The 27,772-nt window shown below is 51.4% G+C and overlaps 1 protein-coding gene across 1 annotated transcript in view; it reads left to right on the top strand.

The window, feature by feature from the left end:
* Positions 1–27,772, top strand: part of LOC119406732 (EGF domain-specific O-linked N-acetylglucosamine transferase) — a 346,078-nt gene that overhangs the window by 148,583 nt on the left and 169,723 nt on the right. Inside the window, exon 9 of the mRNA XM_049420193.1 lies at positions 17,080–17,183. Within this exon, the coding sequence (XP_049276150.1) occupies positions 17,080–17,183 (104 nt within the window). The remainder of the gene's footprint in view (positions 1–17,079; positions 17,184–27,772) is intronic.

Consider the following 27,772-nt stretch of genomic DNA (forward strand, 5'->3'; position numbering starts at 1 on the left):
CAGGTATTTCTGTTGGAGGCAACGACGATCGAGAAGACTGGAAATGCGCACCGACCAGTACAATCGCCGCTCAATCTAAGACAGCACAGCTGTTCACGCCCTCGGCTCTGACGATTTTCGCGAATTGATCCGAGCAATCGCGCGAGAAGAGCTGGGAAAGCTTGCACCTTTTCCGCAGCATTCGATCGCTGACGTTGTAAGGAAGGAAATTCGACAGTCACTGGGTTTTCCTCAGCAAGCACTGCCGCAGCCACAAGCCTTGAGCTACGCTGCTGCAGCCCGACGAAATCCCCCCCTCCCATCACGCCCACGTCAAGACGCCGCAGTGCCGTTGCCAGACGTCGCCGCCACCACCGACGCCATACCGCCCGCCTATCGGCCAGCGCTACACCCTGAAGAAGACCGACGTTTGGCGCGCCCCCTACCACCGCCCACTCTGCTACTATTCCGGAGAAGCTGGCCACGCCTACCGCTGCTGCCAGTACCGACAGATGGGATTGCGTGGGTTCGCCATTGATGCGCCGCGTCCAGAGCGGTGTGAACAACCATGCGACATCGCCGACTACCTCTCAGGAGCGCACAGGACACCCCGAGGACCTTCGCGATCGCCGTCGCCAGACCGCCACGTCTCTCCCCAACGCCAACCATTCACTGGCCCAACCCGGGGCCGGTCACCTAGCCCGTATTCGGAAAACTGAGGGCAGCAACCGATGGAGGTGCGGTTGCTGTACGACGAAATACCGAAGATCCTCTGCCGCCGCGACGAAATCTAAATAACACGCCGCAAGCCGAATGCAGCCCTGACGTCGCAACTTCGCGGCCCGAAGAAGACGTGACTACGCAACGTCGCAGCAGCGAGACAAACCGACGTAGCCGTGATCCGACGCCGCGACCTAACCGCAACGCAAGGCGACGAACTAGCGGCCTCGACGTTCTCATCGACGGCAACAACGTCACCGCTCTCGTAGATACTGGAGCTGAATATACCGTCATCAGTGGGCCGTTCGCAGTGAAGTTGAAGAAAGTCAAGACTGCTTGGGAAGTCCCCGAAATTCGGACTGCTGGAGGACGCCTAGTCACGCTGGCGGGAATCTGCACAGCGAGAGTCACCAGTAACAACTGCATTTATCCCGCGAGCTTCGTAGTGCTACAGCTCTGCTCGAGAGATGTCATACTTGGTAACGACTTCTTAAGCTTTCATGGTGCAGTCATCGACCTGAGATCCGAGTCGATAACATTTAAAAAAAGCATTACACCCGCACACACCACCAGGAAAACACGCCTTGAATGTGTTGGAACACCCTGTAAAGCTCCCCACTGACACCAGCGTCATCAGTTCCGTTGGCACTAAAAAATCAGCAAACCTTGAAGGCGTCGTTGAAGCAGACCAGCACTTGTTGATCAACCGCGAGATTTGTGTCGCAAGAGGAATAGCCGAGCTGCGTGGAGAAAAGGCAACACTGGTGCTCACGAATTTCAGCAACGAGTACAAGCACGTGAACAAAGGCAGGACGGTTGCCTCCATCGGAGAAATTGTGCAAGCCACGAGTGCTTTCGCCCTCACCGTTTCTACCGAATCTACTCCGATGAACCGAGCTCCTCAACGAGCTTTCGACGTCAATCCGAGCCTTCCGAAGCATAAGCGAGAACAGCTCAGAACCCTGCTCCTGCAGTACGAGGACTGCTTGTCGTCGTCATCAAGAATTCGGCAGGCCGTAGTCGCAAAACACCGCATCATAACAGAGGAAAGTGCCAGGCCACTCCGCCAGAGCCCGTACAGTTTCGACGAGAGAACGCGAGGCCATAAAGAAACAAGTCGACGAAATACTACACGACGTCTTCATGCCTTCGGAGAGTGTGTGGGCGTCATCTGTGGGGTTAGTGAAGAAGAAAGACGGAACCCTACCCTTCTGCGTCAATTATCGCCGCCTGAACAAAATCACGAAGAAGGGCGTCTACCCTCTCCCTCGGATAGACGACACCCTGGATCGACTCTACAACGCGAGGTACTTTTCGTCGATGGACCTCAAGACCGGCTACTTGCAAATCGAGCTCGACGAGAGAGACCGAGAGAAAACTGCATTTATAACACCAGACGGCCTCTTCGAGTTCAAGGTCATGCCCTTTGGTCTTTGCTCGGCACCTGCGACGTTCCAGCGCGTTATGGACACTGTGCTGGCTGGATTGAAGTGGCAGACGTGTGTGCTTAGATGAGGTCGTTTTGTTTGCCTCGAGCTTCGACGACGTCGGGCGCCTTGAATCTGTGCTTCAAGCAATGAAGACTTCCGGGCTCACTCTAAAGCCAGAAAAGTGCCTCTTCGCGTACGACGAACTCTTGTTCTTGGGTCATGTCATTAGCAGGTCTTGAATTCGTCCAGACCCGCGGAAAACCGGTGCCATTGCTGCCTTCCCGCAGCCCACCGACAAGGCTTTACGCCGGTTTCTGGGCTTGTGCGCCTATTACGGACGTTTCGTCAAGGATTTTTCACGGATCGCCGAGCCACTCACTGAACTCACGAAGACCGAGGTGGAATTCAAGTGGGAAACGACACAACTCGTAGCATTTCAAGAACTGAAACAACGCCTGTAGACGCCGCCGATACTTGCGCACTTCGACGAATACGCCGATACGGAAACCCACACCGATGCAAGCAGCGTAGGGCTCGGAGCCGTCCTAGTGGAGAGGAATGACGGCCTAGAAAGAGTTATCAATTATGCTAGCCGCACGCTATCTATAGCGGAAGCAAGCTATTCCACAACAGACAAGGAGTGCGTTGCCATCATCTGGGCTATATCAATGTTTCGCCCCTGTCTCTACACCAGGCCCTTCAAAGTTGTGAGCGACCACAACGCCCTGCGTTGGCTAGATAACTTGAAGGACAATTCAGGTCGTCTCGCACGATGGAGCTTGAGACTTCGAGAATTCGACATTACCGTCGTTTACAAGTCCGGAAGAAAACACTCTGACGCCGTCTGCCTGTCTCGTGCCCCCGTGGACCCGCCGCCGCAAGACGACCAGGATGTTGACTACATCTTTTGAACCATAAGTGCCGACGACTTTTCTGAACAACAGCGATCCGACCCGGAACTTAGAGGCCTTATGGAATACCTCAAGGGCAAGACCGCTGTCATTCCGAAAGTATTCAAGCGAGCACTGGCGTCGTTTTTCTTACGCAACGGCATTCTCCAAAAGAAGAACCCCTCCCCATTTCGAACCAAGTACCTTCTCGTGGTGCCTTCAGCATTGCGGCCAGAGGTTCTCCAGGCCTCGCACGACGACCCCACGGCTGGACACCTCGGTGTTTCCCGCACGCTCGCAAGAATACAGGAAAAGTACTACTGCCCGCGCCTTACCATCGACGTCGCTCGCTACGTAAAGACCTGCCGAGATAGTCAGCGACGCAAGACACCGCCGACTAGGCCGGCCAGATTTTGCAGCCTATCGAGCCACGTCGATGGCCGTTCCAGCAAATCGGGATGGATTTGCTGGGGCCGTTCCCGACGTCGAATTCCGGAAACAAATGGATCGTCGTAGCAACCGACTACCTCACCCGCTACGCCGAGACAAGGGTCCTGCCCAAAGGCATTGCCGTCGAGGTAGCCAAGTTCATTGAGAAGATCGTCCTGCGCCATGGCGCCCCAGAGGTCCTCATTACTGACAGAGGTACGGCTTTACTGCGGACCAAACTCGGGCGATCTTAAGATACAGCCTGACCAGCCACCACCGCACCACCACCTACCACCCACAGACCAATGGCCTCACCGAGCGCCTAAATAAGACCATCGCCGACATGCTTGCCATGTACGTCGACGTCGAACACAAGACGTGGGATGCCATCCTTCCGTGCGTGACCTTTGCATACAACACGGCCGTGCAAATAACGACGCAGACGACACCCTACAAGTTGGTCTACGGAAGGAACCCGGCAACGACGCAAGACGCCATGTTACCCAACGTCACCGACGAAGAAAACCTCGACGCCGCCGCTTACTTACAACGTGCCGAAGAAGCCCGACAGTTCGCCCACCAACGCATCGAAAACCCGCAGGTGACCGACAGCCGCCGTTACAATCTGCGAGGCCGCTTCGTGGAATACCAGCCCGGCGACCGTGTTTGGGTCTGGACGCCGATACGCCGACGTGGACTCAGTGAAAAACTTCTTCTGCAATATTTCGCGCCATACAAGGTGCTATGACGTCTGGGTTCACTGTACTACGAGGTTGTTCCGGACGGCATCACACTCAACGGCGCAGCGCACGACCGGAAGTCGTTCACGCCGTGCGCCTCAAGCCATATTGTGCGTGTTTAGGAACCCGAAGACTGTGCTTTTGCTTGCTTCATTGTTGCTCTTTCGAGTTACATGCATATTTTTTTTTTACTTCCATGTTCTCTTTGACGCATCGGGACGATGCTTTTCAGAGGGGGGCAATGGCACGCCCGCTTTTTGGATTTATTTTGATGTATTCGGGATTGACCCGCAAGGACGGTTAGCAACGCTAACCGATTAGCAACGCTGACCGCGCCGCAGTGTTCGAGAAGCTTCGCGATTGTAGTAGATCACTTTGTTAAGATTGCGCGCGGGACGCAATAGTCTAGATTATTTCAGAGCTTGCGCGACCACTAGTGATAATATTGGAAAGTTCGATGCGTGATGTATAAAAGACGGCGCGTCCCAGCCATGAGCAGCTTTATCGACGGCCGACGCTCTTTCTGTTCGCCGCTGTCAGTGTACAGTGTGTATTGCTGTTTGACTTTCCGCTTCCCGGCCACAAGTTTGGCCAAATATAGAGTTTCATCTCGGGCACGCAGACTGCTTCGCCGACGTGACACTCCGTGACAATATATAGGCACTGGATCTTGACCTGCAATGTAGTGACGGTAGGAGATTTCTCTTGTACGTAGGTGAACAATAAAGATTCGCAGCGTGTATGTTAACTAAAAGCGGACTAAGGGGGTCTGTGTCTCATCTTTATTTTGTCTTTCATTGCCCATTAGCAGTGACTTGGCTGTGGGAAACACCGGCGCACACTACCATGCTTCGTCTCTCCACAGATTCACGTTAGTGGAGCTGAAACACCCTTCCCTGCATGCTTCACCCCTCCCCAATTTTTTATCACCTGTCGTCTCATTCTTCCGAGAAAAAAAACAGGGGTCGTGGGATGGAAGGGGTAGTTAGACATGGGGCCCTGTGTGGCCCGTTCGATACCGGCCACTTCTCTAACCCAGTCTTTGCTTGATAATTTAGGGCAGCATTTACGGAGGATATTATTTATATTTGGGAGCACTTTGGAGTACTTTATTATGAACACTAGCGGCTTTTTAACACGAAAGTGTTTTGATGCCGGGGTCCACCAAGTACATCCGTCACGGATATGACGTTGATAAAATGGACGCCAACGGGTGAGAAAAAAAACCTAGAAAAAGATACTCCGCTGGGAATCGACCCCACGACGTTGCGGCCGCGACGGCAAGCGCCCGACGCCCTACCGACTAAGCTAACTCGGGAGATGCTAGACGCGGCGCGAACGCGCCTTATATCTTTCACACATTCTCTTTCGCGACGAGCGGAGCGGGGCGGTGCCGCCGTCTGTGAAATGTGAAAAGAAGTAACGCTTCACGATCGGCACTTACTAGCGCTTACTCCGAGATTGCGCGCGATATCGGAGGTCATGGTTAAAGCGTCTCGATATCAGAGAGGTAGACTGGCCGCGCTGGCGTCGCCGTGGCACCCTTGACGCAGTTACGTTCTTTGCCTTTGGCTTCGTGTTAGCGTGCGTCGGCTCATCGGAGTAGTGCAGCTTCCACGTGCACCAACGGGATTTCTCCGCCGCCGACTGCTTCAATTGCGAGAGCACCGACTAACAAAACTGCTGCAATATGCGTTGCAGACAGGACGCAATTTGGACGGGCGAATGTCGTGCCTTGGTGGAGCGAGAGCAGCGCCTGCGAGACTGCGGGACGCACGCGTTTGCGGCTTAGTGCTCGTTCACACAGGCGTCAAACCACACGTCGCGTCATCGTCACGTCAAAAAAAAACGTACAGCAGACGCGACGTAGCAGTATACGAACAGACGACGGCGGTTGCAGCGTCGACAGCAGCACGTTTTTGTGCAGTGTTGGCCGACTGATGCACCAAAATAGGAATTGTCCACGCAGCTCAAATGCTTCGCTGGCGCTCTCCCGACTCCGCTGGGCGCTCCTCCTCGCACCACAAACACAGACACACACACAAAAGCAACCACTTGTCCCCCCCCCCCTCGCCTCCCGTTTTATGGCCCATTCAGTCAGGCGCGCGTTCAGTGTTTCAAGGCCACAGACCCGGGGGCCGTATGCTAGACGCGTGGCTCTTCTCAGAACTCGGAACTCCAAACGGAAACTTCTGATTTGTCCGTTTTCTAGGGGCGGGGCTCCGTCCCCGTGCCGGCGACGGAAACGTAGAGCACTGCTCTACGACGCCGTCAACCGTTTTTTCCGGAGAAAACGTCTCGGAAACCCTCTCCCCTGACGGAAGTCGGCGCCGTGATGTTGACGTGACGGAGCGTTTGACGGCTGTGTGAACTAGCCCTTAGGCTACGAACCTCTAGCTCCCGTGTTGCTGAAGCGCAGTGTGTGTTAGGTATGCATGAACACAGGCGTCGGCTACCCAATACTAGAAAGCGCACACCATGCCGTTTCTCTCCTCAATTGACGACGCTTTGAAGAAGTGCATACCGGTTACCAGTGTTGATTATGAGCTTGTTGATCTCATCCTTACGCGGGATTCACGATTCGCTGTGTCCTAATATATGTTCACACCGTCAGCTACCACAACGCTTTAATCATGATCATGGGCGTTAGTCGTCGCTATAGAGACGTGCTGTCAACATGGGTGCATCCACGTCAAACGGTGCTATTGGCCTCGAGGAGTTACGGAGTCGCCCTCTATCGGACGCGCCTCGATTGCGTGCTAGGCAGGATACCGCCGGCGCGCTCCCCATAGGTTTTGCTGTCGGCGCTCTACAAAAACACCTCGCGGAAGCCCTCCAGGGCATTTCTGTAGGTACTTTCGAAATGAACTGTGTTCTTTACTGTCAAAATAATCATTTTCAACGAACTGAAAGCACAATATAGTCTACAGTCGCTGTCTCTTTGCAGAAAACCGAGCACCCGCTTCACGCTGTCACCGCGTTGGAGACCCCTGAATCGGCTTCTTGCGTGAAAGGTAGTCACTCGCTGAGTGCAAACTATGTGAAATATCTCGTTAGAGTGGACTGCCTGTATAACCAAACGGAGCATAACAGAAAGAAGCCTCAAGCCAGCGATCGCACGGGTTCGCGACGACTGACGGTGCCTCTGCATGTATGAACGTCTGCATGTATGTTCGTACTGATGGTTTCGCTTTTGCTACGAGCGCGTTTTGGCACCGCGCTGTGAACGTTAGGCCGCAAAATATGCGAATTCATGTAGATTATGAAGCAATGCATGCCTCATCAAATGGGAAGGTTGCCCGTCAGCGTCCCGCGTCGGCGGCGTCAACACGAGTGATGGAAAAAATAATCGTCACGTGATAGTGTCACCATATGACGTCATCATGACGTCACAGATCGCTAAAATATGTAGCGTCATTCTGACGTCACATAATGTGACGTCACATGATGACGTATTCACACGTCATGGTCGCTTTGCATTGCCTCCGTGATCGGTCACGGAGGCCGTGCAAAACCGCGTTAGGTGCAGAACGCTTTTGGAGGGGGGCGCGGGAGAATCAGTACATCGACTGACAAGAAGATGGCTTTCGCCTTCTAGTCATCTTTAACGAATGCATAACGGACCCTGTGCGTTTTTTAATTCAACGTATCTATAAACAATGACTTGCGCATCTGCAGCCGATTTTGTGGACGCTGAGCATGGGGCCGACGATCAAGAGGTCGCTTAGGAGGGTTCTGAGATGGCATCGCACGTGGTAAAAGGTAGCGCTTTTACCATCCTGTGGCAGATAAGCATCATTTGCCGGCGGGAAGCGCGCGCGAGCCATCGTCTCAGTGCGCGCTGTCTGCTACTTACCGAACATCGCAGGCCCGACGCAGTAACAAAAGTCTTCGTAACGGAAGTGCTTGTTGCACGCAAGACTCGTAGCACATGGCTACTTGCCGGTTCTTAGCTTTACAACCCATGCTTCACGCTGTTTCTTGTCCCGCGGTTACCAGCGCAGGCTGACACTGGGCTCCTTTGCGTAAGCGTGGCACTGCGGCACCGAGCGGTAGAGCCCCATGTTCGTCGCCTTCGGAGGCAGCCCCTCTATTACAATGGTTTCAATTGAGTAGAAAATGAGAGAAAACTTCCGAATTTGAACAGACCGCAGCGCATGTGGGACTTGAAACTCGTTTTCAAAGCACGCGGCAGTGCGCCACAAGCAGCCGACGCGGCCGCTGAGACCACGTGATCCTGCCAAGCACGTCACACCGACGGTGGCGCCGGCGTTTCCAGTGGTGGGCCTCGAGGCCAATAGCTGCCAAACACGAATAGACATTGTACAAGCTCTCATATATCGCTACACTATAAGTGTAGAATGGATAGGGCGCAAACAGGGGCGCCAGTGAAAGACGAAGACGAGGACGGTTGTTGGTGCTCGTGCTTGCTCCGCTTCGGACTGCTGGTCGCTGAACCTGTGCTGTTTATTCATTAAACGCTCCGCGGACTCAACGCTAAACGCGTACCATCAAGTGGTGGAGAGTGCTGGTTCTCTTTTGCACCCTGGAACTCCGCAACCGGACTCTACCTTCCCTGTCAACCATGCCCGACGACGTCGCACAGCAGCATGCTGCCACAACCCCAGCTCCTCGCTGTCCCGGTATTCTAAGGGAGCGCGACCCAGTCATCTTCAGCGGTACTGATGAGCAGGACGTCGAAGACTGGCTCTCTTCGTACGAAAGAGTGAGTGTCAACAACAAGTGGGACGATAACGACAAACTCGGCCGCGTCCAGTTCTACCTGAGAGGAGTCGCGGAACTCTGGTTTAACAACCATGAGGCTGAGATTACCACCTGGGCCTCTTTCAAAACGACTTTCGCGGACGTATTCGGCCGACCGACAGTGCGCAAGCTCCGTGCAGAGCAGCGCTTGCGTGATCGCGCCCAACTGTCTGGAGAGTGTTTCACTTCCTATATTGAGGACGTCGTAGGCCTCTGCCGCCGCTTCAATCCTGCCATGTCCGAGGCCGACAAAGTCAAGCATATCATGAAAGGCATCGAGGACGATGCGTTTCACATGCTTGTGGCCAAAAACCCTCAAACAGTCACGGACGTCATTCAGCACTGCCAGAGCTACGACGAGTTGCGAAAGCAGCGCATTTCCACACGCCGTCCTAGCTTCGACACGACCAGTACGTCAGCACTCACCGTTGGCGCCATCTCTCCGGACCCGACGGTGTTGACTCAACAAATCCAGCAGTTCATCCGAGAAGAAGTTGCGCGACAACTGTCTCTTGCACCCTTTCTCCCAGGCAATGCTCATGGGCTCCCCTCGTCGCTGCGACAAACCATTGAGGAGCAAGTATCCGAAGCCCTTCCGCCTACGCACCAGCCGCCGCCTGTATCCGCGCCCTTGACCTACGCTGACGTCGCGAGAAGGCAGTCACATGCGCTGCCACACGGCACGGACTCTGCTCACTCCTCAAGTGCATTCTACTCAGCGCAGACGCCGGCAGGCCCGCCCGTTCCACTTTATCGCCGTCCTGTCACCCCTCCTCATAATCCTTGGCGCACAACGGACAACCGACCAATCTGTTACTACTGTTGTCTACCCGGCCATGTCGAGCGTTTCTGCCGCCGCCGCGTTGCCCGTCCAGGTACCGTTGACGCAAGTTACAGCTACGTCCGTCCAGAGCCACCACAGCCGATGCCCTCCCACGCTACTTCAGACACCTCTTCATCCAACCGCCGAGCCTTCAACTCCCGTCGATCGCCGTCCCCGCGCCGACGTTCGCTTTCGCCAATGATTCGTCGTCCCTCGCCCGTCCAAACGGAAAACTGACCATCGCAGTTCCGGAGGCAAGAACTGCGCCGCTGTCGAAATTTACAAGACCTCGTTCTCAACCTGCTAACGAAATAACTGTCTTCATTGAAGGTGTTGCCGTGCAGGCCTTAGTCGATACGGGAGCTGCTGTGTCTGTGTTGAGCGAAGCAATGTGCCGCAAGTTAAAAAAAATTACGATTCCGCTTTCTGGTCTTTCTCTCCGTACGGCAACCGCACATCCCATACAACCTTCCGTGACGTGCACGGCTCGGCTACTCATTCAGGACGTTTTGTATGTCGTCGAATTCGTCGTCTTTCCACACTGCTCGCACGACGTTATATTGGGCTGGGACTTCCTTTCCACACATCATGCCATTGTTGACTGTGCCCGTGCTGAACTAGAATTATCAGCGATCTCCGACATCGATTCTGGCAAGTCATCTTTTCCTCGTGTCGTCGTCGCCGCGGACACGGACATCCCACCTATGTCTTCTGTTCGGGTACCGATCTCCTGCGACTATGCTTTCTCTAGCGCCATGTTCACACCGTCAGAAGCATTCACTTCTCGTAAGAACTTCATTCTCCCCTTTGCTCTTGTCACGATCGAAGACTCCTGCTCAAGCATTTATGTCACGAACCTGCTTTCGGTCGCAGCCACAGTATTCCGCGGAGAATGTATAGGGCGTCTTGAGGAGATTGATTCTGTTTGCGCTAGCCAACTGCTCGATCGCACAACAAGCCTCCAGGTCGCCAGCGTTGATCTCGTTACCACGTCCAACACATCTTCCCTAGACGCTTTCCTTCCGTCAATTGATTCGGACCTTCCTATTGCTCAACGCACCCAACTCTTGAAGCTTCTCGACCGCTTTCGGACGTCTTTCGACTACAAGCAAACCAGTTTAGGTCGAACGTCTGCCATCGTCCATCATATAGACACCGGCAGCCATGCACCCCTGCGACAGCGTCCATACCGGGTCTCTCACGCTGAACGCCGAGTTATTGATGACCAGGTGACTGATATGCTTAGTCGTGGCGTTATACAGCCGTCCCACAGTCCTTGGGCCTCCCCGGTGGTACTTGTGAAAAAGAAGGACGGTAGCATCCGATTCTGTGTTGATTATAGGCGCCTTAACAAGATCACGCGCAAAGATGTCTATCCGCTCCCCAGAATCGATGACGCGCTCGACTGTCTGCAAGGCGCGGAGTTCTTTTCTTCACTGGACCTTCGATCGGGGTACTGGCAGGTACCTATGGATGAAGCTGACCGCCCAAAAACTGCGTTCGTAACTCCTGACGGCTTGTACGAGTTCAACGTGATGCCGTTTGGCCTTTGCAACGCCCCCGCCACCTTCGAGCGTCTTATGGACAACATCCTTCGAGGTCTCAAGTGGAACACGTGCCTTTGTTATCTGGACGACGTCGTAGTTTTTTCAAAGGACTTCGACACCCATCTTCTGCGCCTCGCAAGTGTCCTGGAATGCCTCACAGAGGCTGGTCTACAACTCAATATGAAGAAGTGTCACTTCGCCGCCAGGAAGCTCACCATCTTGGGACATGTTGTCAGCAAGGATGGCATTCTACCCGACCCTGCAAAGCTCCGCGCTGTCGCCGAGTTTCCCAAGCCGTCGACCCTGAAAGAACTCCGGAGCTTCATAGGCCTATGCTCATATTTTCGGCGATTCGTTCGTGATTTCGCATCCATAATGGCCCCTTTAACACGCCTACTTGCTGATAGCCAAGGTGTCATGGCATGGTCTTCCGCTTGCGACGCCGCATTCGCGAAATTACGTCGTCTACTGACATCGCCACCGATTCTCCGTCACTTTGACCCAGACGCCCCTACCGAAATCCACACGGACGCCAGTGGAGTCGGCCTTGGCGCTATTCTTGCTCAACGCAAGTCTGGCTTCGACGAGTACGTTGTTTCTTACGCAAGTCGCACTCTCACCAGAGCTGAAGAAAATTATTCGGTCACGGAGAAAGAATGTTTAGCCATCGTTTGGGCAATTACAAAATTTAGACCTTACGTATATGGCCGCCCATTTGATGTCGTGACTGATCACCACGCCCTCTGCTGGTTATCTTCACTGAAAGATCCATCTGGTCGTCTAGCTCGATGGGCATTACGTCTCCAAGAATACGACATCCGCGTCGTCTACAGGTCAGGCCGTAGACATTCAGATGCCGACGCTCTTTCTCGCTCTCCCCTTCCCCATGACTGTGGCAACGGGTCTGTTTCCAGCTACGATTCTGCGGCCCTTACACACGCTGACATGCCTTCTGAGCAGCGTCAGGATCCTTGGATAGTCTCTTTAATGGAGTTCCTATCTAAGCCCTCACCACGTACCGCCACTCGCTCGATGCGGCGCACAGCTCGACATTTCACCATCCGCGATGGGCTCCTATACCGCCGCAACTATCTATCTGATGGTCGCAAGTGGTTGTTGGTGATTCCTCGCCACCTCCGGGCCGATATCTGTGCCTCCTTTCACGCGGATCCCCAATGCGGCCACGCTGGTGTAATCAAAACCTATGCACGCCTCCGGCTGCGGTACTACTGGCGTGGCATGTACCGCTTCGTTCGCCAATACGTGCTTTCATGCTCCAAGTGTCAGCGCCGGAAAAGCCCCCCACGTATAGTCACTGGACCGCTCCAGCCGTTGCCTTGTCCCTCCCGGCCTTTTGATCGCATCGGAATTGATTTGTACGGCCCCCTTCCGTACACACCAGACGGGAACCGCTGGGTGATCGTCGCTATCGATCATCTGACACGCTATGCTGAGACTGCCGCGCTGCCAGAGGCCACATCACGTGAAGTCGGCTTATTCATACTTCACCAACTTGTTCTTCGCCACGGCGCGCCTCGCGAGCTACTCAGCGACCGCGGACGCACGTTCCTCTCTGATGCCGTACAAGCCCTCCTCCGTGAATGCAACGTTGTGCACCGGACAACCAGCGCCTACCATCCACAAACCAACGGAATGACTGAGCGCTTTAACCGCACACTAGGCGACATGCTGTCCATGTACGTCTCCGCTGACCACACCAACTGGGACCGCATACTACCCTTTGTTACGTACGCTTACAATAGCGCTACTCAGTCTACGACAGGATTTTCTCCCTTCTTTCTTCTTTACGGCCGCGAACCTTCCTCATTTATGGACACCATTCTTCTGTACCGCCCGGACGCTTCAGAGTCCACAACTCTATCTGAAGTCGCCACCTACGCCGAGGAATGCAGGCAGCTCGCACGTTCCTTAACCGCACAAGACCAAGCACGCCAAAAGGACCTCCATGACGCAAACCTGCCTCCCCAGTCATATTCGCCTGGAACATTGGTGTGGCTTCGCGTTCCCTCCTCTGCTCCTGGCCTTTCCACAAAGCTACTGCAGAAGTATGAAGGCCCCTACCGCGTCCTAAGTCAAGCCTCTCCCGTCAACTATGTTGTCGAGCCCGTTCAACCATCCGCAGACCGGCGCCGCCGTGGCCGTGAGATTGTTCACGTCGACCGACTGAAGCCGCATTACGACCCACCAGTCGTCCCTGTTCCTTAAGTCGCCAGGATGGCTCCTTTTCTGCGGGGGAGTGATTTGTAGAATGGATAGGGCGCAAACAGGGGCGCCAGTGAAAGACGAAGACGAGGACGGTTGTTGGTGCTCGTGCTTGCTCCGCTTCGGACTGCTGGTCGCTGAACCTGTGCTGTTTATTCATTAAACGCTCCGCGGACTCAACGCTAAACGCGTACCATCATAAGCACTACTTTTGTGGAGACACGTTTCACTTTCGTGTTTTACCGATTTCTATGACGGAGGGATCAGCCATGTTTTTTTGGACTGTGGTTTCGGGCCTATCCTTGCTAGTACTGATTTGCTGTCTATTTCACACGCATTGTTGATGACTTTGTTTAGCCCTTTACATGAGTAATTCCTTTCAGCTAAAATTTTTCCTCTGTCTGCCCCGAAGAAAATTTTCTGGCTACGCCCCTGCCGGTCAGTAACGATTCAGTAATGTAGTAAAGACATGCATTTTGTAAGGTGAGCGATTCTTGGCTCATGCATGCTGGCTTATATTTGTTAACGCGGTTAATTGACCGGTCACTTGATTTTATAGCAATTTGAAGATGTACTAAATACTGGCCTTGCACTCCCTATTTCTTCCATTTTCCCTTCGTGTCGTACATTTATATCTTTCACACATTCTCTTTCGCGGAGGGCGGAGTGGGGCGGTGCCGCCGTGTGTGAGATGTGAAAAGAAGTAATGCTTCACGATCGACACTTACTAGCGCTTACTCCGAGATTGCGCGCGATATCGGAGGTCATGGTTAAAGCGTCTGGGATCATGGTTAAAGCGCCACTGGGACTTAAGGCCACAAGGCCTTAGGTCCCAATACAAGTCTCTTTTCCAATACAAGTGCAAGTGCAAGGTCCCAGTGGCAGACTTGGTGTGTGAGCATGCAAGCACGAAATAAGAAAGTTCCAAGAATGAAACTGGTGAATATATGCTGGAAGATATGTCGTGTGAGTCGCACGGCGATATAATGCACAAATGTGTTGACACTGCTTCACTGTTCACTTTATCACGTGAGGAGACGCTATTGCATTTGTTCAGAATTTGTCAGTACATTTGATAGATGCAAAGCATTTGGTGGGTATTAAACTGGGGTTTGGGGAACAGTTCTTGGGTCAGCGTAAAAGCAAAATTCAAAAGCGAAAATTGGAAAGAAATATCAGTAGTGATGTAAAGTATGACTTTTAACACGAAAGTGTTTTATTCCGGGGTCCACCAAGACTTTCGTAACGTATTTACGTCACGGAAATACGTCAGCAAAATGAAGGGCATCAGATGGCGAAGAAAAAACTAAGAAAATGTTCCATTGTCAGGAGTCGAACCCATGACCTCCCAGACCGCGACGATAGCTGGCGGGCTTTTAGCCCACTGAGCTGCCGCCAAAGTTTCTTTTTCTTTATTGTCTTCTCGACCACAGGCCAAGATAGTCTAACAATCACACATCATACCCGTTTCACGTGCGTTAATGCATGAAACAAAGATATCACATCTTCATCACAGTCAGTCTTCTTATACACATCACGCACTTTGACAACAATTTCCACAAACACTCATGAACAGATGGAACTTTAAAATCACAGTGTCTATATGCTAACATGCTGCGCCATTACCGAATGCAGACCTAGTAATAAGATAACATCCAAATGCGGAGCAGAACATTCCAAGGGCAAGAAGCCAATTCCGTGCGGATTAAGAGGTAATTCTATCTTTAAGGTCCTCTGCAATATGTCCCAAGAGAATATGGCAATATTGCAATCAATGTATACATGTTCAATAGTTTCAAGCTTATTACACAGGAAACACATGCTTCCCCGTGGTACATAAATCCCTCTGTCTTCCAGCCACGTTTTCACATAACGGAGGCTACATGAACGCGCCTTTTATCTTTAACACTTTCCTCTCACAGTGCTCTTGGATCGATGGATGGATAGATGCTATGAGCTAGATGCCACCACGCTTGAAAAAAAAAAAAGAGTGCCGTTGCTACGACCGTCCCATTCGGCGCTTTTCCAATACAAGTGCAATTTCGTCAACACTTTAACACACCCCGAGGTGACGGTTTTAGCCCAAGCCTCGCTCATAGCAATCATCCATATCGAAAAATAGCTCTCCGACGCTAGCCATGGCTGTCGCACCGCGTTCCTCGCTCGCCTTGTGAGAATTAACGGCCAGGCTAGAGGGAAGACACGACGCGCGTAGCGTTTCTCTTTGCGTTTCACGACGCTTTCAAGGAGTGCATATATCGAGTATCAGTGTTTATTGTGTGCTTCTTGATACCATCTTTCGACGGGATTCGCCATATGCGGTGCCTATGTATATGTTAAGAACTTCAGCCGCTGCAAGGGTTAAATAATGATCACGGGCGGTAGTTGTCGGTACGGAGATGTGCCACTAGGCTGGGTGCGTTCACTCCAAGAGGTGCTATACCTGCCAAACAACAGTGGAACTAGTAACTCTCATAACCAATGTAAGCTCTCAAAACTGATGCACTATAAACAATCAACTACTTTGGTGACGACACGTATCACTTTCGTGTTATACCGATGCCTATAATGGAGGGATCAGCCATCTTTTATTTCTGCAATGCTGCTGCCACCGCACGTCATTCGGAATTTCTGGACATGCTGCACATTTGTATTTCACTGTAACACCTGCCTTTTATTGCACATGCATTTTACCCGGGCCTTATGGTCTTTAAGGTAATAAAATGAAATCCAATCATATACAGGCTGTCATAAAAAGCTGCAGTCAAGTTGACATGCACACTAAAACTTAATTATAAAGCGTTCTACACATTAATTCTCGAACAAATGAACACTTGAAGCACATCATGCTGTGTAATAGTATCTTGTTCATATGTGCTTTTTGTGTATATTAACAACAATGGTACTTTGCTTGTTGCTAGGTTTTACAGATACAGTCCAACCAGCAGAAGAACAAATCCTGTCTTGGCTTGATGTTATGCAATGAAAAGTGTAGAAAAGACCAGCTTTCTTGCATTCAAATGGAGTAGTGTTCATGATGATGGTAGGAAACACTTAAAGCAATCGTAATAACCTTGTAAGCCATGAGGTGGAATTGTTGCAGCAGAGAGGTTTCATGTGTGATTGTGCTTTCAACACAAGGGGTGGCCCAGTAGGAAACACTTTTCTTTCGGTGTTAGTAATGCAGCCGACAGTAAGTTCGAAACAAGGTGTGTGCAATGTATTCTGTGACAACAATACAATGCAGTGACATACATATTTCTGTAGTTTTGTAAGGCCATCGTTAAGCAAAAACACGAAGTTTTTGTGGCAGCATACCAGAAGGCAATAATGAAGGGACTTATAACACAATGTATACTGGGTAACATGTTGGGTTGTCGTCCACTTTCAATGGCCGTTACCTCTTAATTAAGAAGTACAAATAATCGTACTTTTCTTGGTTTAACTATGACACAGAAAATGGGTCCATTGATCGACTTGCCAAATGCCCTCCAGGCAACTTCTTTTGGATTTAGTGTGTATGTTCATTTCCAGCTGTGAACATGTACCACCACTTCTGTGACTTCCTCAACCTCTACATCAGCATGCACTTCAATAATAGCCTCGCCGGTGATTTCGACATCCTCATATGGGACACGGTGAGTGTGATTCCATAAATAATTATAGAAATGTCATTTCTACATGTGCAAAGCTAGCTACCCGTCACCGCAAGATTGGTGCCAGTGCTACAATGTTGCATAAAAATGCACGCAGCCTTGTTACTAGAAAGCAAGGTTACGGCAAATGACCGCTTTGTTTTTCGGTATATACTCCTGCTATGTGGGCAGCGCAAACTGGACGGAGGAGTAAAAGGAACAGATCAAGGCCTCCGTCCGGGTTGCGGTGTCCACATGGCAAAAGTATGTTCAACCACAATCTCGCACAGCTTCCGTTTTAGTTCAGTATAGTGCTATAATTATGAATTGTGGGCTAGTACAATGTTTACAACTATTTTTATAATGCCGAAATTTTTGGACGCCTCCACTACGGCGTCCCTAATAATCATACCATGGCTTCGGACGTTAAATCCCACCAAATAATATTGATGTTTTCATAACGCCTACGTATGTCTACTTGTGCTGTTTATCTCTAAATGCTCTGAAAATAATAATAATAATAATGATATCTGGGGTTTAACGTCCCAAAACCAGAATATGATTATGAGAGATGACGTAGTGAAGGGCTCCGGAAATTTCGACCACCTGGGGTTCTTTAACGTGCACCTAAACCTAGGTACACAGGCCCCAAACATTTTCGCCTTCATCGAAAATGCAGCCGCCGCGGCTGGGATTCGATCCCGCGACCTGCGGGTCAGCACTCGAGTGCCATAACCACTAGACCACCGTGGCGGAGCTTCTATATTGTCCATATATTTGTGTGAACTAACAGACATTAGAGTCTTTTAGCAAGTTACTGAAATACGGTACGCAAATACGGTAAGGCAGTACGGTAGCGTTCCTCCTTTCCCGCTGGTTGTGCTTTGGCCGCTCAACGACCGGGAAAGGAGGAGCGGTACCGTGCTGCCTTACCGTATTTGCGTACCGTATTTCCGTGACTTGCTAAAAGACTAATAATGCCACAGAAGGTATAGAGGCTGCTATTTGTAGTAATTAGGATATAAATGTGAAGAAAGTAAAGTGGACGAAAAGATAACTTGTCACCGGCAGCGACCGAACCTGCGACCTTCGAATAACGCGTCCGATTCTCGACCACTGAGCTACGGCGGCGCTCATCGGCGGCTTCAGGTCGTCGCGGCTTCGACAGGTGTCGGTCGCTCTCACCACGGCGCCGTTCTATTTCTCCTATGGTTCGTCGACCCCCACCCGTCCAAGCGGAAAACTGACCATCGCAGCCCCCGAGGCAAGAGCTGCGCTCATACCGGAAGCTTGAAGGCCACGATTTTTACCCGCTAATGAAATAGCCGTGTGCATTGATGGCGTAGCTGTGCCGAGTGTTGAATTTTGCCGGAAGGTAAAGAAGACTACGATTCCGCTTTCTGACGTCTCTCTCCGTACGGCAACTGCGCACCACATCCAACCTTCTGTGGTGTGCACAGCTCGGATAGTCATACAGAACGTTTTGTATAGAGTCGAATCCGTCGTATTTTCACCATGTTCGCAAGACGTCATCTTGGGCTGAGACTTCCTTTCCACTCACCGTGCTGTTGTTGACTGCGCGCTTTCCGAACTAGAGTTGTCCCGGATGTGTGAACTACCGATGTGTGAAGCGCCGATGTATGACGGGCCCTCTGACCAGATCTTATCTTCTCGAGTCATCGTCGCTGCGGACACTCACATCCCTCCTCTGTTTTCTGTTCTAGTGCCACTCTTGCGACCACGCGTCCTCTGTCACCGCCCCGCTTACACCCTCCGAAGCTTTGGGCTCTCGCAAGAGCTTCCTTCACCCATTCGCAGTTCTCACAATAAAAATTGGCCGCGTATCTGCGTGCTTCGCTGCAAATGTCGTGTAAAGACGATAGAAGAGGCGCTGCGTGAGATGTGGACGCCATCTGGTAATACGTCGGGAAACATGAGTGCTGTGTTGCGGGCTGGTAGTCCCGGCGCACCAGCAGGCGAAGACCGGCGGTGACCAAAGCGACCGGCGGGGACGCCAGCCAGCCCGAACACGCGGTTTGGCGCGAAGCGCTGAAGCAGAAGAAACGTCCGCACTCAACGAGTACTCTCCACACACTCTTTTATGTACACGTCGCCTGGGTAAAACAGGAATGCCAGAGCAGCGCCCCGTGGCATTCGTACAGTGCAATACAGAACCGAAACCGAAACACAACGATGAGCTCGTGCAGAGTGCACGGAGGAAGGCAAGTTTCAGCGCAGTCGCATTTTCAGCGCAGCTTAAGGAACTAGGGTCTTTAGAATTACGTATGAATGCATTTTTTATTAAAGGAACACACCACCTAATACTTACCTAGTGATGTTGCGCCTCAGATATGCGTAATATTTACTTTCTCATCGACAACGTTCACAAGTATGAACAGTCGTACCAGTTCAAGCTGGGTGGGCGGTAAGCAAGTGGTTCAACTTTGGCCGGGTGGCTGAATCGAGTGACGTGCCGACAAACAGAAAGACAGACAGACCAAATTTTCTCCGTTTAAGTATCCCAAGAAAGACTATCGTCTTTAAAAACTCTTGCGGCTCCACCTCTTTCACGAACCCGTTTTCTTCCCAGCCACCTTCTTCCGTGGCGAACTCATAGGCCACAGCAACATTGCTTGTTGGGCGAGTTGGAACAAGTCAGTCATGCGCTGCGTCCACGTCCTCTCCTTTGTCTATTGTCTAGTGTTTGCGCTAAATACCATTATGACTGTCATAGGCCACCTTGAGGATAAGATTCTGTTTACTCCAGTCACCTGCCTGTCACGAGTTTGTCGACTTTTGGGAGAAGAGGCGGAAGAAGATGAAGAAATTAGAGAAAAGATGGATATCAAACGAAGAAATATAGAATAAAGAAAGAAGAAGGCCATACATTGAAAGAGAATTGAAAAAAGAACGCAAAGAAGAAGAGGGAGAAGAAGGGGTACCAGAGGCGACGTGGCCGGCGAGGAGGAGGAGGAGAATAGGCAGAGCGCGCTTGGAACGGGAAGAGGGGCAGACGAGCGGTGGTAGCGGCAAGGCGTTCGCCTGAGGTCCGCCAGCAGAGTTCCTGGAAAAGTGCCCCAGCCTTCGCAGCAATGTACTGTGACCTAAGAGGCGTGACCAGGAAGGTGACCAGCTCGCACCAGCGAGACTCTTCTCCTGAGGACGCGCAGATGTTCTGCGGCTGTGCTCCGTGGGTCGCGCCCCAGACGACGAGCGGTACAGCCGCTGCAAGTACCTGACTCGGCGGTGACCGGCAACTACGGGTACCCGACGGTGCAGCAGACGGTCGTGCTCCGGTGAAGCAGCGCACTTCGCGGACGCGATCTTTGATCGGGGCGAATATTCTCAGCAGACGTGGTCGTGTTGAAAGTCAGGACCGAGTCCAGAAACCTAATACTGTTGGAGCACAATTCGCTGGTGTGCTGAAAGACTGCTGGGAATATTCGCCCCGATCAAAAAAGTGTTTTCTGCCGTTCAGCTCCGCACACTCGAAGGTCTGTGAAAAGAGGCATTGCACTCACTATCCGCCATCAGGAATGCCCTATTCCGCTCCTGCGCACATTTGGTGCATCCTAGTTTATCAAACCAAATCGAAAGGCTCCTGGCTGCGGGATTTCCACGACAGCTGCTTATGTCATTGGCTGAGGTGCTACTGACGGAGGCACAGGGGCGTCGTACTCGGGAGGAACGAGAGCCGAACGGCAATGTGGCAGTGATCCCCTACATACACGGTGTTTCACGTCGGGTCAGGAAGGCAGCTGGGCGGCATGTGCCGCCGTTCGAACGAAAGGGAAGGAAGTAGAGTGAGAAGAGGCACGCCAAGCCATTTGTCGAGTGCGCGACATGCGTCGTGTATGAAGTTCCGTGCTCGTGCGGCACTGTGTACTTGGGACAGACTGGGCGGTGCATCAATGAGAGGCTTCGCGAACATGCCAACTCATTAAGGACTGGTATCGGTAGTAATTTGGCCACTCATTGTGCCAGGCATGGGTGCACCCCCAGTCTCTGACGTCATTATTCTAAAAAGCTATCGTCAAAGGCGCGCGCTGGAGATATTTGAGGCCTTTGTCATCCACCAAAGGGGTGATCGATGTATTAGCGTTCCGTCACTCGAATTGCTAAAGAAAGAAATACGTCACGCAGGTGACAAAAACTCTTGCAACCTTATCGTATTTCAACACGAAAGTGTTTTATGCCGGGGTCCACCAAGTACATCCGTCACGGATATGACGTTGATACAATGGACGCCAACGGGTGAGCAAGAAAAAAACCAAGAAAAAGATACCCCGCTGGGAATCGAACACGCGACTTTGCGGCCGCGACGGCAAGCGCCCGACGCCCTACCGACTAAGCTAACTCGGGAGATGCTAGACGCGGCGCGAACGCGCCTTATATCTTTCACACATTCTCTTTCGCGACGAGCGGAACGGGGCGGGGCCGCCGTCTCTGAGATGTGAAAAGAAGTAACGCTTCACGATCGACACTTACTAGCGCTTACTCCGAGATTGCGCGCGATATCGGAGGTCATGGTTAAAGCGTCTCGATACCAGAGAGGTAGACTGGCCGCGCTGGCGCCGCCGAGGCACCCTTGACGCAGTTACGTTCTTTGCCTTTGGCTTCGTGTTAGCCTGCATCGGCTCATCGGAGTAGTGCAGCTTCCACGTGCACCAACGGGATTTCTCCGCCGCCGACTGCTTCAATTGCGAGAGCACCGACTAAGAAAACTGCTGCAATATGCGTTGCAGAAAGGATGCGATTTCGACGGGCGAATGTCGTGCCTTGGTGGAGCGAGAGCAGCGCTTGCGAGACAGACGCCAGCGGGACGCACGCGTTTGCGGCTCAGGCTACGAACCTCTAGCTCCCGTGTTGCTGAAGCGCAGTGGGTGTTATGTATGTATGAACACAGGCGTCGGCTACCCATTACTAGAAAGCGCACACCGTGCCGTTTCTCTCCTTAATTGACGACGTTTTGAAGAAGTGCATACCCGGTACCAGTGTTGATTATGAGCTTGTTGATATCATCCTTACGCGGGATTCACGATTCGCTGTGTCCAAGTATATGTTCACACCGTCAGCTACCACACACAACGGTTTAATCATGATCATGGGCGTTAGTCGTCGCGATAGAGACATGCTGTCAACATGGGTGCATCCACGTCAAACGGTGCTATAGCTGCCAAACACGAATAGACATTGTACAAACTCTCATATATCACTACACAATAAAGCACTACTTCTGTGAAGACATGTTTCACTTTCGTGTTATACCGATTCCTATGACGGAGGGATCAGCCATGTTTTTTAGGGGCGAAGCTCCTTAAAGCGGCACCCGTTCGTCCCTCGTAGTTGTCGTAGTCGTAGTGCGTAACCAGTCGTAACGCTAGCACCAGATCTTGACCTCCAAGGTGGTGCCGGTGGGAGATTTTTCCTGTGCGTTGTTGAACAATAAAAAATTCGCAGCGTGCGCGTTAACTAAAAGCTGAATTTTTCTGTCTCTCACTCCCCATTAGCAGCCATTTGCATGTTCCAGTAGGAAACGTTAGTAGAAGTGTAAGTGTTAGCTAAAAGCCGACTTCTTCTGTCTCTCATTCCCATTAGCAGCCATTGTTTACCTCCAATGTAGTGCCTGGTGAGATTTCTCCTGTGCGTGATTAAACAATAAAAATTTTGTTCAGAACGCCGTTGATTGATGAAATAAACCAACGAAAGACGCCAGATGTTTTCTAAAAGCAAAACGAAAAGACGCCAGATGTTTCTAAAGCAAAACGAAAAGACGCCAGCTGCTTAACGAAAGACGCCAGATGTTTTCTAAAGCAATGGTTTTCTAAACAATGAAAATTCACAGCGTACATGTAAAATTAAAGTGAGCTGCAAGTCGTCATAACTCATCGAACCTTTAGTAAAACGCGCCCGATCTCACGTCGGTGATGATGTACTGGGCAGAATTCACGGAAGATTCACGGTTTACCGATGAACCTCCGCAGCTTCGCCCACTCATCATCATCCACTCCGTGGATATGCTGTGATTTTTTTCACTTTTTCGTCCATCTGCTTATTGTTGGTTTCGCCAATAAAAAATATTTCAGTTGGCAGTCCGCGCCCGTCCTTGTGTCACTTCCTTCGTCCTGTCTTTGCGCTGTTTTTCAAGTTTCAGTTTCAAGTTTCAGTTTCAGTTTCAAGTTTCAGTTTCAAGTTTCGAGTCACCCCACTGCCCACAAAGCTTCCGTGGTGTCGGCACTCTTTTCACGAGCAAGAGCCATTTGCACATCAGAAGGGGAGAGAAAGAGAGAAGAAGAGAGGATCGTGGCCGAGTTAAGAAAGAACGGATACACGACAGCTTTCATCCGCCGTGTGGCACGCCGCATGCCGAGAGACCAGCTTCCCCACCGCGGAGACGCACCTGCGAACGACACACGCGACCCTCCTCCCACGCTGGCCACCCCACCGGATACAATGGTATCGAAGAAACCAGCCCAACGAGTCGTCATCCCGTATGTTCCGGGAACTAGCGAACAGCTCGCCAGGGTTCTCGGAAAAGCTGGGGTCACGGTGGTTCACAAGCCGGCCTCAACGCTCGCTCGCTTACTACCGCGGCCGAAAGATCGACCATCCCGGGAGCAACACCAGGGCGTGGTCTACAAAGTGTCATGTGCTGACTGTCCAGCGAGCTACATAGGCGAGAGTAAGTGCTTCCTGGAAAGAATGCGCCAACACAAAAACGACGTCAGAAAGATGGAAATGCAACGCAGTGCCCTTGCAGAGCATTGCGAGAAGCACGACCACAAAATTGACTTCGAGGGCGCTACCATCATAGAAACGGAAAGGAATCTGGGAAGGAGGCTCTTACTCGAGTCGTGGCACATCCAGAACACACCTGCGAATGTGAACCGGTCCCTCGGAACAATGCCTCCGATCTACGTGCACGGCCTCCGGAATGTGAGGGAAAAAGAAAGGCGGAGCCAAAAACAAGCTGCGACGAAGCCCCCCTGATCAGCACAGTCACCCCTGAAGAAGAGACCAAGCCGGTCTCGAAACGTCGGGTTTCCTCCAAGAATTTGTGGCTGGAGGTATTTCAACTTCTTAAGTTTTAAGTTGTGTACCAACTAGCCCGCCTTTCGCCACTTCTCCAGTTATGTATATAGTTTAGCTATTTCTCGCATAGAGCATTTTTTTCGTTGTGCTCGGTGTTCCTGTGTTGTGTTTAGCCATCTAGAGACCGTGACACTACCTGATGGCTCGACAACTCCTGACGTCAACAGCATTACCTCTGGTTTCTGAACTCACCCCTGCTCAGCGTAGCCAACTCGTGGAGCTACTCGATCGCTTCAGGACGTCATTCGACCATAACCAACATTCTTTGGGCCGCAGGTCTGCCATCGTTCACCACATTGACCCCGGAACCCATGAACCTTTGCGCCAGCGTACATATCGAGTCTCTCACGCTGAACGTCGTGTCATTAACAAGCAGCTGAACGATATGCTTCAACGTGGCGTAATGCAACCTTCACACAGCCCGTGGGCCTACCCGGTTGTACTGGTGAACAAAAAAAGGGCGGCAGTATCAGATTCTGCGTTGATTATAGACATCATAATAAGGTCACGCGAAAATATGTATCCGCTGCCCTGAATCGACGACGCTGTGGATTGCCTGCAAGTAGCGGAGTTCTTTTCTTCTTTATACATTCGATTAGGACATTCGATTCGATAGGGACTGGCAGGTCCCTATGAATAAGCCGACCTCCCCAAGGCAGCATTTGTAACTCCTGGCGGATTCTACGAGTTCAACATGATGGCGTTTGGCCTCTGTAATGCACCTGTCACCTTCGAACGTCTCATGGACAACATCCTTAGAGGCCTCAAATGGCACATGTGCCTGTGCTTCTGGATGACATCATCGTTTTCACGAAGGACATAGATTCGCACCTCAGCCGCCTCGCAAGCCTCCTCACTTGACTTGTGGATGCTGGACTGCAGCTGAATCTGAAAAAGTGCAGTTTCACCGCACGCCAGCTAACCATCTTAGGGCATGTTGTCAGCAAGGATGGTGTCCGTCCCGATCCTGCAAAGCTTCGCGCTGTCGACTTTTGCAGGCCGTCTACACTAAAAGAATTCCGTAGCTTCATAGTCCTCTGTTCATGTTTTCGCAGGTTTGTGCGCAATTTGTCCGTGTCGTCTATAGGTCAGACCATAGGCATTCGGATGCCGACGCTCTTTCTTAGTCGCCACTTTCCCACGAGTATGGTGCTGCGTCTCTTTCCAGCTGCGATTGTTCATCTCTTGAACATGCCGACATGTCATCTGAGCAACCCCAGGATCCATGGATGGCCTCTCTCCTAGAGTACCTGTCTCAGGCGTCTCCACGTACCACCAACCGCTTGCTTCAACGCACTGCTCGTCACTTTAAAATCCGTGACGGTCTTCTGTACCGCCTAAACTACCTATCTGATGGCCGCAAATGGCTACTGATGGCCCCTAGCCATCTACGTTCCGACGTCAGTGCCTCATTTCGCGTGGATCCGGAATGCGCCCATGCTGGTGTGGTGAAGCCATATGCACGCCTCCGGATTCGATACTATTGGCTCAGAATGTATTGGTTTGGCAGTACCTCTGTTCATGCTCCAAGTGCCTAAACCGGAAGAGCTCTCTTCACACTACCACAGGGCGACTCCATCACTGCCTTCTCAGCCTTTCGACCGCATCGGAATCGATTCGTACCGTACTCTACCGTACACACCAGGTGGCAACCTCTGCGTCATCGTCGCTGTGGACAACATCACGCGATACGCTGAAACTTCGCCGCTTCTAGAGGCCACAGCGCGTGAAGTCGACTTGTTCATCCTTCGCAACCTCGGTCTTCGGCATGGTGTGCCTCCCGAGATGCTCAGTTGCCGCGAGCGTTCCTTCTTATCCGAAGCTGTAGAAGCCCTCCTCCGTAAATGCAACATTGTCTATCGAACTACTACCGCATATCACCCGCAAACCAAAGTGGTGACCGAGCGCTTTAATCGCACGCTCGGCGACATGCTCTCCACGTGTGTTTCCGATGACCACACGAATTGGGACCGCATACTGCCAGTCGTTACGTATGCTTACAACAGCGCCATTCAGGCTATCACGGAATTCTCTTCTTTCTTTTATGGTCGGGAACCTTCTTCGTTCATGGACACTTCTGTACTGCCCGGACCCTTCAGAAACTACGACTTTATCCGAAGCCGCCACTTATGCAAAGAATGTCGGCAGCTGGCACGTTCGTTTACCACGCACAACCAGGCCCGGCAGAAACACTCATGACCGAAGCTTATCTCCTTGGGCATACTCACCTGGAAAAATCGTGTGGCTCCGCGTGCCCTCATCTCCTCCCGGCCTTTCCGCAAAGATCATGCCTATGTATGACGGTCTTTACCGGGTTCTGTGCCAGACGTCACCGGTCACCGGTCAACTACGTTATTGAGCCTGTTCAGCCATCTACGGGCGCGTCACGGGCGCGAGACCGTTCACGTCGACCGATTGAAACCTCACTACGACCCACCAGTAGTACCTATGCCGTAGGTCGCCAGGATGGCTCTTTTTCTACCGAGGAATAGTTGTAGTGACAAATATGGGTACCAGCAAAGAACCCGGTACCAGCAGCGGGTACCAGCAGCGGGGCCGCTGACTGCTTTCCCGTTCCTGTTGATTCTATAAAACGCTTACCATACCTAGACAGTTAAGTACATACTGTGGTTTGTTTTTCGGAACATTAGAGCGCAAAACCAGACATTCACAAGAACGAGAGACAGAGGTTGGGCTCGTTCTTGGAAATTTCTGGTTTTGCGTTGTAATGTCCCCGAAAGCTAAGCACCATTTCGCCGAATTTCAACTTTTATTAAACAATTTTTGTTTGTATGGTTTCCACCATTGGATAGTCACGTTCACTGATAATTAAAGACGTATTATAGGCAAACAACCGCTGCCCAGGCTCCCACTGTTCTGGTATACAAGTCCAACTTTTAATTAAAGAGATTGTTTACCACTGACTTTACAGTACCTGTAAACTTTCGTCACAATTGTGTGTGCCGTATTTGTATGTGCCTATTATTGCTTATATAAAAATGCTCTTCGAGATGGTTCTTTCAAAGTCACGGTCGGTTATTGATTTTCAGAAGGTCTGGCAACATTCGCAGGGACTGTTCCTAATTATAGTTCTTCAATCATACCGGTTGCGAAACTTTGCTCCAAAATACAGGCAAGCCCGTGGACGAAATTGCCGAGTGTAGCAAGCTGACCTGGGAGTGTCAATGGAAAAAAACACAGCCACGATTGCTGTTATTGCATGAGTTCCCGCAGCAGGAATTAGGCGAATTACTTTCAAGAAAGGTTGAACCTTTCTGCAAAACGTAAGCCGCAAATGTAAACATACTGCTCGCTTCATCAATGTGACTTCACTTGAAGGTCTCTGTGACGCAAATCAAAGTGCATACTTGGGCCAGTTGGTGATTCATGAGCAAGGAATACTGCGCGGAAAAAACGGACGACAAGCAGACGGGGACCAACGCGTACTATCATCTGAAGCTTTATTCTTCGCAAACCATGTATATATCACTAGACAGGAA

The sequence above is a fragment of the Rhipicephalus sanguineus genome, chromosome 10 (assembly GCF_013339695.2).
Source record: "Rhipicephalus sanguineus isolate Rsan-2018 chromosome 10, BIME_Rsan_1.4, whole genome shotgun sequence".
In the NCBI taxonomy this organism is placed as follows: Eukaryota; Metazoa; Arthropoda; class Arachnida; order Ixodida; family Ixodidae; genus Rhipicephalus; species Rhipicephalus sanguineus.